The 16,797-nt window shown below is 41.6% G+C and overlaps 1 protein-coding gene across 2 annotated transcripts in view; it reads right to left on the reverse strand.

Annotated features, from left to right (window-relative positions):
* Nucleotides 1–699: 699 nt before the first annotated feature.
* SBNO1 (strawberry notch homolog 1) overlaps nucleotides 700–16,797 on the reverse strand; it is a 49,710-nt gene continuing 33,612 nt past the window's right edge. For both annotated transcript variants that reach the window (XM_061602461.1, XM_061602462.1), the window contains 16 exons: nucleotides 16,414–16,611; nucleotides 16,048–16,215; nucleotides 15,777–15,946; nucleotides 13,052–13,183; nucleotides 11,972–12,107; nucleotides 10,756–10,868; nucleotides 9,852–9,923; nucleotides 9,416–9,515; nucleotides 8,881–8,955; nucleotides 7,198–7,344; nucleotides 6,514–6,608; nucleotides 6,292–6,384; nucleotides 5,719–5,856; nucleotides 4,623–4,699; nucleotides 3,156–3,349; nucleotides 700–2,186 (listed from right to left, as the gene is read on the reverse strand). In XM_061602461.1, coding sequence (XP_061458445.1) covers nucleotides 2,044–2,186; nucleotides 3,156–3,349; nucleotides 4,623–4,699; nucleotides 5,719–5,856; nucleotides 6,292–6,384; nucleotides 6,514–6,608; nucleotides 7,198–7,344; nucleotides 8,881–8,955; nucleotides 9,416–9,515; nucleotides 9,852–9,923; nucleotides 10,756–10,868; nucleotides 11,972–12,107; nucleotides 13,052–13,183; nucleotides 15,777–15,946; nucleotides 16,048–16,215; nucleotides 16,414–16,611 — 2,051 coding nt within the window. In that variant the 3' untranslated portion in view covers nucleotides 700–2,043. The remainder of the gene's footprint in view (nucleotides 2,187–3,155; nucleotides 3,350–4,622; nucleotides 4,700–5,718; nucleotides 5,857–6,291; nucleotides 6,385–6,513; nucleotides 6,609–7,197; nucleotides 7,345–8,880; nucleotides 8,956–9,415; nucleotides 9,516–9,851; nucleotides 9,924–10,755; nucleotides 10,869–11,971; nucleotides 12,108–13,051; nucleotides 13,184–15,776; nucleotides 15,947–16,047; nucleotides 16,216–16,413; nucleotides 16,612–16,797) is intronic.

Here is a 16,797-nt window from a genome sequence, read left to right on the forward strand (position 1 = left end):
CAGATGATGCTGGACAACCCATCACCCCAACCAATATGAGCAGTTGTCAGGGATTATGGGAATTGTAGCCCAACTTCTGGAGGGCTGCGGGTTTCCCACTGCTGCTTTACAGCTATGAATGACAAGAGAAGCCACATGGCTTTTTGACCATGTAAAATTGTTCTTATTGTCATTTTACATTTTTGTGCAAGTCACCCAATGCATCATGAGCAGGATATAAATCAACTACATTAACAGGTATATTCCAAGTTCAGAAAGCAAAGCACATTTTCTGAATAAAAACTTGAGGCCAATTTCACTCCCACCTGAACAAGATTGTTTAGAAGTTGTATGAAGTACTGAAACCTCACATGATCCCACCACCAACGTTCCTACTGGAGTTTGCCACTGATCTGAGCATACCTCCTGACTAGAATGAGGCAATACCAGGGTGGATAATTCAGTTGTACTGGGAATGGCTGAATGATTCAATCACACCTGATGCAGAAACACGGGACTAATTGAAAAGAAGCAAAGCCAGGGGTAAATCGTACAGGCTCAACAGGCAACCTCCCCTTTGCAGGGTATTCACAGGAGTCTTTCATTGTTTAATCTTGAGGCACACGCTTGGGAATAAGTGATGTAAACTCACCACATGATTCAAGCATTAAAATGTTCTTAGAATTGTGGTAGACTGATGAAAAACACAGGACTCATTGCTTGTTAGAACAATAGGTTTTTATTTGACACCTACAAGATTTGGTATCTTGCAGTTCTGTGGACAGGTTTATACAATCTCAAATTTTCAATAGTGCAACCTGTGCAAGCAAGAAGAAAAATGACAAACATTGTCCTTCACTTTCTTATAAACATCTACTATTATAGGCAAAACAAAACTTTCCCATATTTTTAGATAAGTGACTATTAACATTTTGTACATTTACAATTTTGAACAGCTCCAGGATAAACTCTACAATGTCTTACAACATAAACAAAAGTATTCAAGTTATGGGGCAACAGAAAAAACCAACCCAGCACATACATCAGAACCCTCACGTGCTGCTGCCCCCCTCCCCCAATGTCTAATTTACAGCTCAAGTAAGATATTTAGTAACAAACAAACAAAAACTTTTAAAAAGGGCTGTAATGTGAAATGGAAGCAAATTTGCACTTGTGTTTCCCTAAAACCTCAGCAGATAAAAGAAACATTTGAGAGGAAAAGAAATCGGCTTTTTCAAAGCCATTGTTGCAACACACATTAGGAACACCATTAATACATTAAAAAAAGAACTTTAAAAATTTAAGATGTTTTCATCACACACACACACACAAAAAAAACCATGTTGCAGATTCAAATATACATTCTCTAAGAGAAAGCCAGAAAATGCAATCACTGGGCAGATGCCATTTTAAAAAAATGCAATCCTCAATGCTGTACTGAGATTGTCTCTCCCTCCCTTCTCCATGGCAACTTTTTGCGTAAGAGATGCTATTCATGCCTGATCCAAAGACATGCACGGCCAAAACAGAAATGGGGAACAAACCTGAGTGTGTGGTTTGCAAACTTCTAAATTTTCATGCTGCTTTATAAAATAAATGCATTTTTAAATATGTTGAGACCTGTGTTGCCACCAATACTTCATATATCATCTTTATATATGAACTCAAAATACATGCATCTGAGGACCTCTCCCGCAGCAATGGCATCAATTTACTGCATTAAACCCTGAGCACTGTATGACAAGGCGAATGAACAGCTTGGTTGGGAATTTTCAAGCCTCTTCAAAAAGAAAAAAGTTGTGGTTTGCAGCTTAAGCAAGACAAACATTTTTGTAAAAACAAAAAGCACTATAAAGAGCATAGGGAGATTTAAAAAAGACACATGGACCACTGTAAAGCAAAGTTTGGCTTTCAGTTTAACCACCCTTCAGGTGCCTCTTCACTTCTGCACAGTTCTAAGAGAGCATGATGGAACTGAAAGTTATTTCTTTGGAATCTGTCCCTGATATTTCTTTAAAATGCAATGATATGCTTTTACAGCCAAATACCAAAGACTCTCTTTTCTCATGCATTGTTGAAATTGGTAATGCTCTGTGGGTGATGCTGTTGCCATATCTGTTGCTGTTGCACTGCAAGCTGTTGTGACTGGTCTGATGTTGAGAGAAGGTTTACAAGGGGAGACACACAATTTGCAGGAATGATCAAGCCTGCAACAGAAGAGGAGATTGGGTCTTATTTCACAGAACTCCACAATGTTTATGAACAACCTACATTGTTCTTCTCAACTCCAAGGTAGCAGTCCCCAATTATCTGACCTGGATCTTTTATCTTGAGAACAATAATCAGGGGCTTTGTGGACTTAGTAATTTATTGGTATCTAGCCCAAGATACTGTGCATATATGGGGGCAGTAGCTGCTACCACGGGCATCAAGGAAACTTGCTCTGCTTGTTTTCCCGTGGCCTCAGACTCCCAATGCTCCCAATATCTGGGGTATATCCTCCTCTGTGTAGGATGTGGCCACAGCAAATGCAATTTGAACACTCCTCCTGCCGCTTTGCCTCATTTAGGGCACAGAAGCCAGATCAAAAAGCTATTTTAGTTGTCCTCAAGGGCTTGTGTGTACCCACTTCATTCTCTCTCCCTTTTCAAAAAAGCTACTTTAGGTGTCCACAAAGGCTTGTCCCCCACTTTTCAACTCTGAAAGTAGGCCCCTTGCTCTTTAACGTAAGACACTGAAGAAAAATGGGCTGTGGATAGACTGTGGTATACAACCTTGGGGGGAAAAATGATGGTTATAGGGTGAGCCTTCTATTCAAGACAGGCCAAAGCCCGCTTAGGGGCACAGCCAGTGTGGTATAGTGGTCAGAGTGCTGGACTAGGGCCTGGGAGATCAGGGTTCAAATTCCCACTCTGCCATGAAGCTTGCTGGGTGACCTTGGGCCAGTCACAGCCTCTTAGCCGAACCTACCTCACAGGGTTGTTGTGTGAGGATAAGTGGAGATGGAGAACCTATGTGCCACCTTGAGCTCCTTGAAGGAAAGGTGGGATATAAATGTAATAACTAAATAATAATAATAAAACTAGTTAAGACACTTTTCGGGATCCTGGTCAGAGAGACTCCAGGAGTTAACTTGCCACATGGACCAAAAGATAATGACAAATGATCAAACTTGCCTACAATCCTCTGCCCATCCTCCGTCCTTAGCCGAACAATCTGCATTTTAACATTTGTACCGCTCACTGAGGCTAGAACTCCTTCCACCTTTGTCCAGACGCTCAGGACTGAACCACACAGGACATAGTACGTCCGACAGCGCAAGCCAACTTCACATACCAGGCCCAGGCCTGCTTTTTTGCAGTTGCCTCTCCTGAAAGAGGAAGGAAAGGATGGATAAGTAAGTTAGGCCCTTTTCTTTAACGCACACAATTTCTGTGAAAAGCACCACAAAAATAAATGCTCTTTGGATTTCAAATAACAGAAAAGAAAAAGCCTTCCTCCCTATAGATTGTATTAGGGAACCTGTAGCCCTCAAGATGTTACTGGACCACATACAACTCATCATCTCCAACCATTGCCATGCTGGCTGGTGAAGACGGGAACTAGAGTCCCAACAGCAATAGGGCCAACAGTTTCCCACCACTCCTGCTATAGAGCAACAGAAGAAAACATACTCTGACAATCAAGATTCCTCAATGTTTGCTTAAACTTCAATACCACTAATGGAAAACGCTAATTTTTATTACAGTTATAAATAATGATGCCACTTATCATGATCTATCAAATCTCATTTAACTACATTATGCAAATTGATGCAGCAGCATCTTTCCACAACAGAGCAATAACAAGTTTTGACACCCATAGCAAAAAGAGAAATATACATCAACAATGAAGACATTTCTTTACAATTCTCCAGTGAGTACAGAAAAAACTACCCAGGTAGGCTTGTGGCACTTAATAAAAAAAAAAGTAAAAAAAGAAAAGAAAAAGAACTCTCTATATGTGAAAACTAGAGGGATTTAAGTTTGTCACAGATCCAGATATATAATACATCTCCAGAAACCTTCAGGGGCCTCATCCCATGACACTAAGCAACCAGGTTTACATGGCCTTGCCTAGGGAGAGAGGGCAGAAGTAACATGCTCTAGGATACCCTTCTCCACTAACACAATTCCCTTGCCCTAGCAAACATACAGCGAACCTTTGGCCCTCCAGATGTTGTTGGACTATAACGCCTGTCCATTCCCCATGCTAGCTGGGGGTGATGGAAATAGTACTTCAGCAACATCCAGAGAGCCACAGGTTCCCTGCACTGGCCATTTCCCATGTAGGGCCTTTCAAGTTAAGCTGATGAAATTGTACAATGAAGTTGTACGACAGCTGCTCAGACACTTAAGTAGATGAGAACGAAAGACAAAATTAATGCTGAACAAAGGTACTGTTCAAGCCTCATCAAAACTAGCACAATTCTCATGTTCGATATTTTTTCTGGTAAAGCCACCAAGGCAATCCTTTGGTGAAGCTTTCTTCCAATATGCTCCAATGTGAGGTTTCTGTACTTGGAGGCAACTGTGGGAAACCCTGAGCACATATGGCCTGTTATTCTGTGTGGAGTCAGTTCCAATGGCGTTTGAAGAACTCACCAGTAAGCATGGGTGCAAGTGTCTGCTGACGATGTGTACTGCTCTAGCCAGTGAGTCACAGCATCATCAGCAGGTACCTGGAAATGCAATGCATTAGATTTTACAGATGTATTACAGACAGATCTGGCATCTTGAATTCAAAGGATAAAAAGGAGTTTAACAGGTCACATTCAGATGCAATGCCAAGCCATGGTCTGGCATTACACAAATGAGCTGAACCCTCAAGGAAACCAAGGCTCACATGCTCCCTATGGTGATACAACCTCCAAAAATTATTTAAAGAAAAAAATATTTTGACAGTTGTCTGCAAACCGTAGTTTACCCATTCAGACAAGCGCAAACCATAGTTTGCTTGTTAGGAGGAATTGGCCAACTATGATTTGGAACAAGAATCAGAAACTGTGTGCATGGGGAGTAGGCAATGGAGGATGCTACATGTGAACAGAAAGCTCTGCAGAGTAGGTTCATAACACACTAAAATCACGGTTTGGCATTATGTCCCAGTGGGTCACATACCACTTCTTCTAGATGGGTCAAATGCCACCTATTCAGCACTTGAGTATTTCCACAAAGTCATTGCATCTGACTATGGCTGCAGTTCTAGGCACACTTTACTTGGAAGTCTCACTGAACGTGGCAAGACTTGCAATAGCCAGTGTGTGAAAAAGGGGCAGCCCAGGTTAGAAAGGCATGTAGCAGGGGAGAGCTCAGTGGCAGAGCATGCAGAAGGTCCCAAGTCAATTCCCAGCATCTCCAGGCTCAGAGAAACTCCTGCCTGAAACCCTGGAGAGCTGCTGCCAGTCAGTGTGGCCAATACTGAGCTAGATGGATCAGTGATCTGACCTAAAATAAGGCAGCTTCCTACATGCACAAATATGTGTCATGTTAACAAACCACTCTTTACATCTAGCATCTGGGTATTTTTAATGGAATTCATGCATACTAATATTGGTATTAAGGGTATTCATGCATGAAATTCATGCACGTTTTTTCCCCTCCCTCCAAACTATAGGCTTAATACAAATGTGGCAATTTGTTGTCTTCCACACAGTGTATTTATATAAAGAAAACTTTTTTTTAATAAAAAGCAAGTAACCTTTTTATATTTTTTCTTTATTTCTGCATAGGTCTCCAATTTCAATTGTTTTCCAGTATTTGGTCTATATACAAGAAAAAGCTTCTTTTTGGGATTTACTTCTTTCACCAGGATGGTAGTTTTCTTATTATTTCGAATCTGGAAAAAGGGGGAAAAAACATTACTGTGAAAATGTACTTTGCGCAAGATGCTGTCAAGATTGAACATATTTATTTAAAGACACCAGGGTTTGAATCTGTCAGATGAAGTTAAGCAAGTAGCAAAGATCTCGGGAGGGAGCCTTATAGCATAGGCAAGAGTAGCCCTGTCCTTCTCACCAAGTATCTGCTCTGGGATTTAGTTTGAGAGACTTACCTCTTCCAGGAAAAAACTTTATCACTGCCACCATAGTCTCAGGCACTCAACTGAAATAATACTGACCTACCTTGAAGATATGCTGCATAAATGCCAAGTATGATTTCTTTATTAAGAAACTAAAGCTATTTTTAGGTTTGTATTGTAATTAAGATATACATAATGGTCAATGAGATTAACATGCTTTTGAGTGGAAGATTGTGGAGAACACAGACTCACCTGAAGCGATAAATAAAATCCATCCTCTGGTCTAGTCTGTTCAGCCCAAATCTTAGTTGCTTCTTCCCACGACATCCCTCTCTCCACACTTATCTAGAAAATGCATCACAAGCCAAAAGGGTTCTTAGTAAGAAGCTTTGAAACATGTTATAATGTTTAACAGATTTAACAAAAAAGTGTCAGCAGCTCTTGCCAAGCCTAACAGCTAGCTTTCAGACTTACTGTATACAGTTCAACATGTCCCGAGGTAGAATATCCTGGTGTTAGAAATTTTTTGGCATCTGCCTTCCTCACTTTCTCATCTCCTGAACCCAGATCTTCAAGAGAGTAACAAGATACATATTAGCACAGTATCTAAAGAACAACAAAAGTCTGCAATGGCTGCTGTGGCCCTGCCTATGTAGAGGAGTAAGCAGTCTCAGAAGAGCCTCCTGCACTGAGGGAGAATATCACATTTTCTCAGGGGTTTCAAAAACAAAACAAAACAGGGTACCTGACACAGAAAAGTAGCATTAAGCCTGCTCACTTTGCCACCTCAAGTGCTATCACAGCAATCCCATAAGTTAACATGGTGACTAGGTGTCTGGGGGAACTGACAACCTGTGTAAGCAGCAGAGAAAGGCACAAGTAGCAGTGGCTATAGAAGGGATGGGGTGTGGGGGGAACAGCAGAAAGACAGAATGCTCAAAGCGGGAACCAATCAAGGAAGCAGGTCTGAAGAACTTGAGTTGCTTGGCTCTTATTGCTACTAAAACCATACTATACATCCTACCAGTTCAGGACCTTGTTCATTCCCAGGAAGGCAGGCAGCATGAGGTTGCAAGGGTGGTGGCTGGTTCCCATCTGCTTCTATTAGTGGCAGTAGAAGAACCTGGGCTAACACACTGTGAGAACTCATGCTCTTACCTAAAATGCCCATGTCATATCTTCCATTCTTTTTAGCATTCTGTATTACTCCATTTAGCGTGTCTGAGAAATACTGGAATAAAGCATTCTGTTGATGCACTTCCATGCCCAGAATTCGGTTTAGAAATTTCCCTATATTGTTGTAATCTAGAACAAAAGGAGATTAAGCAATTAAAGTCAGAATTTTGGGGGGGATTAATTCATAGGCTGAATTGCAAATAAGCAACAGATAATCTGAGACCATTCACAACTGCTGTTTACTGTCTTGTAGCTACCTCTGGCTTGAGGTACATTCTCTGTTGTATCAGTGCAACAGCTGGTAGTCCAAACCAAGGGGAGGGAAGCTGTGGCCTTCCAACTCCCAACAGCCCCAGCCAGCAATGCCAGTGGTCAAGGATGGGCGTTGTAGTTCAACAACATCTGGAGGGCCAGAATTCCACATAGACCAAGGGGCCAGAGGGAGGAGGAGTGTCTCTCAGCCAGTTCTATACAGGGCTGTGCTACAATTCCACAGAAGCACAAATCACCTGAAGAATGTTGTATTAGGTGCCGAATTCCAGCTTCCTGTTGTTAAGCTTTCCAGCATTTCTGCAGGGCGGCACACCGACACTGTCCATAGCTCTTTGGCTCAACCTCATCTACCACCACCCCAACTAGCAAAACCGTAATTGTGCAGAACAAGGAACATAATACAATTAAGTAAATCTGCTTGATTTGTATAACTGACAAGTTGCAGAACTCTGCTGTTCCACTGATCCTGGCACAGAACTTATTTTGAAGCACCAACAGCCCCACTAACTATATATGCAAGTCATCCATCCACAATGAAGGCAATCAATATCCTACACAAATCAATCACATGCCGGATTGTGCACCTATGAGACTCTGCACAAATCATGATGGTAGCATCTCCCTTAAAGGGCAGAGAGATAGGAAACGCATTTAGGGGTATTTCCCTAGTTCTTCAAAAAGATAGATCCATCTGGCAGCTTCCCTACTGTCCCACGGCTCCTCATACGGTTGCCGGCTGCATTACATAGATGGAAGACATAGCTGATGCACTTCCATATCCCTTGCATAGCCTCCAGCTGCCCACCTTTCTAGCACAATTAGTTAATTTCTGTCTGTAGTATTTCTTTGGTTGTATTAGTAATTTTAGGATTCTTTTGTGAGCAGGGACATAGGCAGTTGGCTAAAAGAAGCGTATGCTCTTCCTGAACTCTACTATAAACCGTTTGCTTACTCCCCTCACCCCACCCCCTGGCCTTGCCTCTGACCTTAACAGCTGCATCAAGTTGTCTTTCTCCTCTCCTCTCCAGGCTCCCTTCTGTACTACGTTGGTGAGGCAGAAGGAAAGGGGTAACTTTTTCAGGTTGAGTGATATCTTTAGAGTCTTCCGCCAAGGACTTGGAAAACACACTACTGACCTCAAAACACTCCCTATGACCTGCAAACCTACCTTTGGTTCGTCTACTCACACCTGGAGACTGAGGGTTGTATCTAAATTCTACTAAGGGTAGGCCCACTAAAATTAACGGACCCAAGTCACGTCTGTTAGTATTAATGGGTCAACTAAATACAACTAACACTGAATATAACCCTTGCAAATGTTGCTATTGACTATGTAAGACCATTACAAAATTCAGTAATTCCCACTGATATAGATATTAAAGGAACAAATACCTTTGTCAAGCGTTAGAATCCCAGATCGGTCTTCCACATTTATTAGGCCCACACCTATTAAACCTTGTCGGACATCTAGAAGAAATAGAGGGCAGTTATTTATGAAAGCTGTCATGGGTTCTATCCTTGCATTTTACAGAGTTAATTTAAGTACCACTAGCACATTTATAAAATGTAATCAAAATTTTGAAGGGTTCCCCGCCACCACGAAAACACCCCTAACACAACCAATACAGTGTACAAGAGAGTTCTAAAATAAATATGGTGACATGAACAGGCAGTGATATCTACCACCTAAAGTCCTGATGATTCCATAACTGGAATGTCATTAACCAAAAGCACTTGTGCCCTCCAGATCCAAGTACTGAAAACAGATAATGCAATTTCAACAGAAAATGTTAATAAACTTAGTTGATAGGAAAGGGGGCACATAGTTGCACCATGTGATTATACTTTCAATTTATTCTACAAAATTGCTTCCCTTCACTTATACAAGTGACTCCAAACTCAGATGAAAAAAATTGAATTCCTGTACCTTTAAAGAATTCTCCTGGATAGTCAGCTGGTGGAGACACTAACGGGGAGTCTAAGTTCACAATGGACTTCATCACTATTTCCAAAGCATTTCGGCCATACTGTTAAGCAAAGTGGAAGAAAACTACTATAATCAGTTGTAAAACGCAACGATCCTTCTTCAAAAAGTATCATGTTCTTTCCCTAGAAAGTTAGGACACTTGCCTCTCACATCCAAAATCTGACTAATTTATACATTTGATAGTTACTGGAACTTATGCAAATGCATGATACTATTAAAGTGCCAAAGTCCATAACTCAAAAAGGGAAACGATTATGACGCAAAAAGAAAAAGAAAAACTATGGGTAGAGCAGAACTTAGTTGAATACAAGCCTATTTTTCAAGTATCTAAGTAGGATACAGCTTGCTTTATTCAAAACATTTTTAAAGTGCTTACCTTATTGTCAAAGTTGAACCTGCTGAGGTCTCTTGTTTCTGTTGCTCTTCTGTCACCGTGAGTGAGGGCTCCCTATTAAGAGATGGTTGTAAAATAAGACAAAGTTTTTAAAATCCTGAGCTACATGCAACAATCCTCTTTTTAAAAACAGACAAAAATTCAAGGGAGAGGGAAGAAACAGAAAGCCAAAAAACTAGCTACAAAACAAAAAGATCTTGCATCACTACTGACAAATCGAGTATTTCTAAACTGCTTTTCTGGTTTTAACAACAAAAGGATTGATACTTTTGCATCAGTAGAGGTAAACCGCTAGAACTGGGACTATTTCTTTTTTGAACCATTTCTGTTAGTTTATTCTTACAAACATTTTTCAAGTATTTTTCCAAACTGAATATGAGAATTTTCAACACTGAGAATTATTTTTGCAGAAACTACCCAATAGTGAACTGAGTTTTTATATCTTTCATCTTCTAAATACTTCAGTAACTTTAGCTATCAGCTGAATAACAAAGCAACAACCAAGGGGTTGATGGAAATGGACTTTCCCACTCCCTCCTCCCCTGTGCTGCCCAACCTTCCCAAAAGCCTCTGAGGTTTGGTACTTGTTGAATGTGGCGGACTGTGGTGCATGGGACTAAGGGATCACCAAAAAAGAGGTGGAGATGCCTTCCTTGACCATAACTCCCACGCATGGAAGCATCAAGCCTCTCTATCACACACTCAAACTGAGGGATGACAGCATCTCTCTAAACGACAGCATCTTAGATGCTTCCCGCTTTGCTTTCAACTTTATTATAACCTTGTGTAATTGAGAAATAAGTTTTCTAGTTCATGAACCTTTAACCACAATTTGCTCTCTAATAGTCAATTTCCTAGTCTAAGTTACAACTGGCAATCCCCTTACCAAACTCTCCAGGCGTTTGGCAACAATTGATGCAAATCTTTGTTCTCCAGCCAACTCGGATATTAGGAAGACATACTCTGGCGCAGTAACTTGGTTGGATCTGTGAGTTCGGCCTGGGTATTAAGAAAAACAGGTTTTGTTCACTCAAGTCACCAGCACTGCCCACCCACTCAAAATATTTGATGGGAAAGCAGAGATGTCTTTGGTGACCATGTTTTTTATAATAATAAAATCAGTGATTCAATCCATCATCTCAGCCAGTGGCTTTCAAACTGTCTTCCAGGGGACTCTGTGGTTCTTTAGAAACTAACTGAGGTTCCTTAATACTAATCAGCATTAGCGGTCACACTTTCTGAATAACAGCTTCCTAACTGGGATCATACACTGCTTTCAGTATATAACCATTGGCGAGTGTTCAAGAATGTACTCAGTTCATATGAGGTACAACAGGCCTGGAAAATGTACACTGGGAGAGGGGTAAGGCCCTTCACAACAAGAAGCCCACAGAAAAAAGGGGAACAAAGTCCATACGTGTCAGAATTTGTCCACACCATGTTAATTACCAAAAATAGCCAGGAGTAGGAGCTCTGGAAAAAATGCACTTTCTACCAAGTGGGCAAGACCAGAACAGGATGGGGTAGGTATAAACAAATTTGCATCATCCTGTCCTTGGAGCAAGTGGGAGGACTAACCCTCGCCAGGATACTTTCCCCTCCTCAACATCTGGAAGACAAATTTAACCAATTAAGAAGGTTCAGCTTGCTCATGTTTCAAGCTGCATTTCGCCTCAGGTATAACTGAAGTGAAAAAACCCAAGGATTTAAACTTTGGGTTTTTCTAAGGAAACTATTATAAAAGTGAATTCTTAATCATCTTGCAAGTCACTTCTTCCATAGTAGTTTGCCACAAAGATAATAGAAAGACAACTCAATCTAGACAAGAGCTAGAAAACATGGTTCAAGTATTCTTGCCCTTAGGCACTCCAATCAAGACAAGACTGTCAGATTTCACTGTCTTTTGATATTGTGCAAAACGTGGCATAGACTGAACTCTAGTTCCTTTAAAGCACCATGTAGTCTGCAAGCCTACATACATCTGTTTAGCAACATCGCAAAAATAGGACTACTGTTAAAACTGTTCCACTGCAAATGCTACAACTCAACACATGTGCCCATCAAAGAAGCATCATTTCCAAAGCCAAGATCAAACTGCTCACCAAACTGCTGTATCGCCCTATCTGCACTCCACGGCAACTCCAGAGTCATATGCACCCTTCGCCTCTGGTTCTTGGCTCTTCGATCTGCTTGTAATGAAATACCTGAGCTGGCTGCTTCAGAGATGATGGCAATATTCTTTAACATAGAGGAAGAATGGAAAGAGAGAGGTGCCATTTAGCAACAGCTACAAAGCTGGATTTCTACTCTGATATTGCTATGGGCAGGTTGTGGACATGTTTTGGAATAGGCAGGGAGAAACTGTTATAAGCAGGACCACTGTTCTTGGGGCAAGCTACAGCTTGTGGAGAGACTGTACTTCAAAGGCAGATCACATGCTTTGCATGTAGGAGTCTCCAAGTGGGGCTGGGAAACACCGCTGTGTAAAACCCTGGAAAGCCATGTCAGAGAGGACAATACTGAGCTACATAGACCAACGGCAGGTTCCCACATTCACACAGAAGGTGAAAAAGTCATCTTTTTCTTACATTTTCTTAGAAATTCAGAGGCATCAAGTTCCATAAGTTGACATTATTTTTTTGACTTAGAAAATTCCTCCTGAAAATGCAGGTGTGCTACATTTGCTTTTTTAAAAAAGGTAGCTGTGTAGTGGGATGTTCAGGAGGTAAACTATCTGTACCAGTTGCACTTACAGAATAGGCTTGCCAAGGCAGATACAGCCTTGCTTCTGTCCTTCAGGATCCATCAAAATCTTTGGCAGGCCAATACGTACAACACTTCTAAGCAGACTTTTCTTATGCTGCTGCAGTATTGCAAAAGCTGCTTGGCTTTATGCACCCCCCCCAGTATGAGGAACTTGTGGCTGTCCAGATGTTGGCTGGGCTCCACTTCCACCAGCCCCAGCCAGCATGTCCAATAGCCAGGGAAGATGGGAGCCGGAGTCAAGCAATTTCTGAATGGAAACAGGCTCCCCATCCCCAATATAAACATCAGGTACTAACATGATGTGCTATATTTTGGAAACAAAGTATTGCCAAGAATTCCCTGATGTTTGTTGATCGACTTAATATGAACATTTGCTGGTGGGGGGGGAGGAGAACAAGGGTAATAAAAGCCATTACCTTATCGCCATCCATGAATCTTTGCTTCTCTGTAATATTTAGGATTTCAACAGGAACATCAAGCTCGGACCTTGACTCATACGAGATGCTGCCATCGTCATTACTCACAACTCTCCCTTTGCGACCTGTCATCTTTGGAACAATGACCTGTTTTAGTATGCTAAATGATGATTTAGGTACCTATTAAATGCTTCCAAGTAATGCCATGTGCACTTCTATAGCTGCCCAAGAACAAGCTTATCTGATGAAACATGCTGCCCATTTGTGGCACACTTTCCCAAAGCCTGACTTGCCCTGCAAGCTGATAGGTTAACACCAGTTTCCTCTCGTTCATTGCTATGAAGGCTTGAAGCACTTGATGGCTCACTCCCACGGAGGTGGAAATTGGGGGGGGGTAGGTTTGGGGTGAAACATCAAAGAGCTTGTATGTTAAAGTTTACTGAACAAAAAGGTTGCTTTTGTAACTGCTCAGCTTTTCCTATTTGAAAAAAATAGGTAGAAATATAAGCATTTTTTCTCACATTACAGAGATGAAAGTTATTTACTTTAGTTCTGACAGTAAGCCATAAAGCTCCAACAAGGAATTCCCAACATCCAATACCAAATGTGTATGTTACACAGCTGTGAAGGCAGATGAAGGCTGCAGCAGATAAAAGACTTCCAATCGTCGTGGTATCCATGCCACTGGATCAAAGCCTTTTTCTGTCAAGATTGTGTGTTGATTGTGGTGCACCGATCTCCCCACATAAAACAAATTCACGCACAGGCATCTTGCATAACAAAAGTCTCATGGGAATCAGCGAATGACGATGGGGGCAGGGCTGTGAAATCCAGAAGCCCCTAGTCATGAACTGGTACATCAGCGGTGGATACAGATTCAGACGGATCCTTTGTTAAAGACTTTATTTTGGAAGACAATCTTACTCGGTCACGAGTTATCGCCAAGAAAGAAAAATATGCAGATGACACCCAGATCTGCTTCTCTACCCAAGAACATTTGCTTTCCATCCAATCCCACATCTTCTGGGATTTCCATTTGGAAATCATCTCAAGCTGAGCATACCCAAAACACTGAATTTCTCATCTTTCCTAGCAATCCCTCCATTCCCTGTTCACTCTCCTTATCCAATGACAATATCACCATCCACTTTGTACATAAGGCACAAAGTCTTGATTTTCTCTGCAATGCTTCTCTCCGCCCCCCTCAATTTAATCTCCTTTACAGCATTACAAAAATATGGCCCTTCCTCTCTGTCCCCTCAGTAAAAAATCTGATCCATGGCTTGGTCCTCTCCCACTCTGACTACCACAGTATTTTCTCTAGTTGACTCAGCTGCTTCAATCAGGACTCTATTACCAAAACTATCACTCTGACCATGTGACACCCCAACTGCTTTCTTAAACCCTGCACTGGCTTCCTCTCCACTTCTGGATCCTGGACAAGCTTCTTGTTCTTGCTTTCAAAACTCACCATGGACCTGCCTCAGCCTACATCTCTGCTCTTATATCCCAACACGTCCCTTCCTATGACCTTTGATCCTCTAACTCTACCATCTAAAGGTTTCCTTCCCCGTCTCTCTTGCTGCCTCTTATGCCTGGAAATCCCTTGCAGAACATCTCAGCATGACTACCTCCCTTCCCTCAACCCCCACCTCAAAACTTGCTTTTTCCAGGAAGCCTCTGCAACATCCTCGTGGTCCCAATATCTTACTGTAACTGTAGCCAAAGCATGTGTAACTGAACTAATTCGACATTATTGTTATTCTTCCCCCTGCCTCATTTCCCATCTCCTTTCTCCTGGGCATTTTATATTGAAAAGTGCTCAGGATAGGGACCTGTCAAGTTTTGCATAGTGCACCGGAGTGACATTATTTAAACAAACAGAGAAATGGGTTTGCACATCACCTTTAGATTAGAGGCTACAAGTAACTCAAACAAATTCAACCTGGGACTGTTTAGCTTTCAAACAACTATACTGACAGCGAGAGAGACAACTCTCTGAGCTTTATAGTTCTGAAGTCACTTTCACTTTGTGAATCTGTGAAGCCTCCTTTGTTACACATAATATGTGAATGAAAGTGAATAAATAACAAAGAAAGAAACAAGGAAACCAAGTTTGTTTAAGGGAGCCAAGGCGATAACAGCACACAGACTGTTTCCTTTAGTTACAAGAGATGATTGCAAAGCAACTTTGATAATTGCTCAGTAAGATCCTAATTAGCATGTGAAGGGAAGTGTTTGCCCCTTTGCAGAGGGAACTGGGATCCAGCAGGGTAACTTTTTTTTTGCCAGCCCCCCCCTTCCCACTGCAGCCCCCAGTCCCCTCATGTTGCTCTGGAGGACTCCCAGCCAGCCCTCTGGAGCAGATGTTTAAGAGGCAAGTAGAGAGATTGGTAAAAGTCACTATCCCTCCCATTACCTCCCACTGATAGGAGGAGCATCTTTTGAGCAGAACTCTGCGGGAAGCTTCTGTTAGTGGAAGGTAGTTAGAATCTAAGCCAACAGGTGCAAAGGCACTGGAATGACAATCACTAGGCTCTTATTTTAATAAAACTATGTTTTATTTTATTAAAGTTTTATTTAATTGGATTCAATATTAAACATATTAGGCTATCTATATTTTGGTTCTGGATGTTCTGACCATTCCCACTCTAAAGCTCCCTCACCAAAACACCTTGAACTATAGACCTGCATCCCACACACGTATTTGAGATTCAGCACCTACTTCAGCCACATTCTCAGGACCACCCAGTTCATCTATAAGCTCATCCAGCGTATTAGGAGGAAGATCTTCTGATAGTTTTTCCAGTTTATCAAGCAATTCTTTTTTCATCTGCTGAGCTCTTTCCACAGCATCCTGACTTGTTATATAGCTGGTATTTGTATTACTGTTAGCTGCAGAACACAATAAGAGGACAGAGCAATTGAGAAATTTAAGATCACTGCTTCCATTGCAGGCTTCAAAAGTCAATTCAGAAGCTTCACACTGAACATACCAGACATATTTGTAGTAGAAGAGGTAACAGCTGTGGAAGAAAGTGAACTGGGCCGTTTGGATCCAAGACCAGATGCTAGTAAGGCACTCTGAATAGAATCTGGGTCTATCCTTTTCTTCTTTTTCTTCTCTTTATTTTTCTTATGCTCTTTTCTAATTAGCCAGGGGTCTGAAGACAGAGAAAAATATTAAAGGAGCAAGCCAACAAATTAGTCCCTGAAAAATATGAAAATTATGTACCAAGAGCTGTTTCTTACGAAGGTAACCTTTGTACCATGGGGCTTAAAGCAACCTCCAGGAAGCAGTACTGCAGTAAATAATGCAACCAAAGTAATACTAAATTACTAAGATACCCTTATTGCCTCACCATCTTCATCATCCTCACTAGATTCATCCCTAAATGGGTTGAAGTCATCGTCGTCCCCAGAGCTTAAGAACCGGCAGCTCTCATTGTCGCTCTCTTCGTTGTCCGAGACGTCTGACTCACTGAAGCTTTCGTCAGAACTGCTCCCAGCTAGTCCTCCAGTTTTACGAGCTTTTTTGGCTTCCCTGGTTATTTCTTCACCTTTTTGCATACAAAAGGGAATAAGCAGGTGATTATCATCAAGTGACATTTACCCCCGCACACTGCCGCCAGCTTATTAGCAAAGACTTTGTAGATGTTTAAGCCATAGTTCATAAAAGGTTGGCAGTCCATACAAAAATTCCAAATGAGGAGCTGCCATATTCCTAACATTTACAGGCCTGGGCT

The sequence above is a fragment of the Rhineura floridana genome, chromosome 19, assembly GCF_030035675.1.
Source record: "Rhineura floridana isolate rRhiFlo1 chromosome 19, rRhiFlo1.hap2, whole genome shotgun sequence".
In the NCBI taxonomy this organism is placed as follows: Eukaryota; Metazoa; Chordata; class Lepidosauria; order Squamata; family Rhineuridae; genus Rhineura; species Rhineura floridana.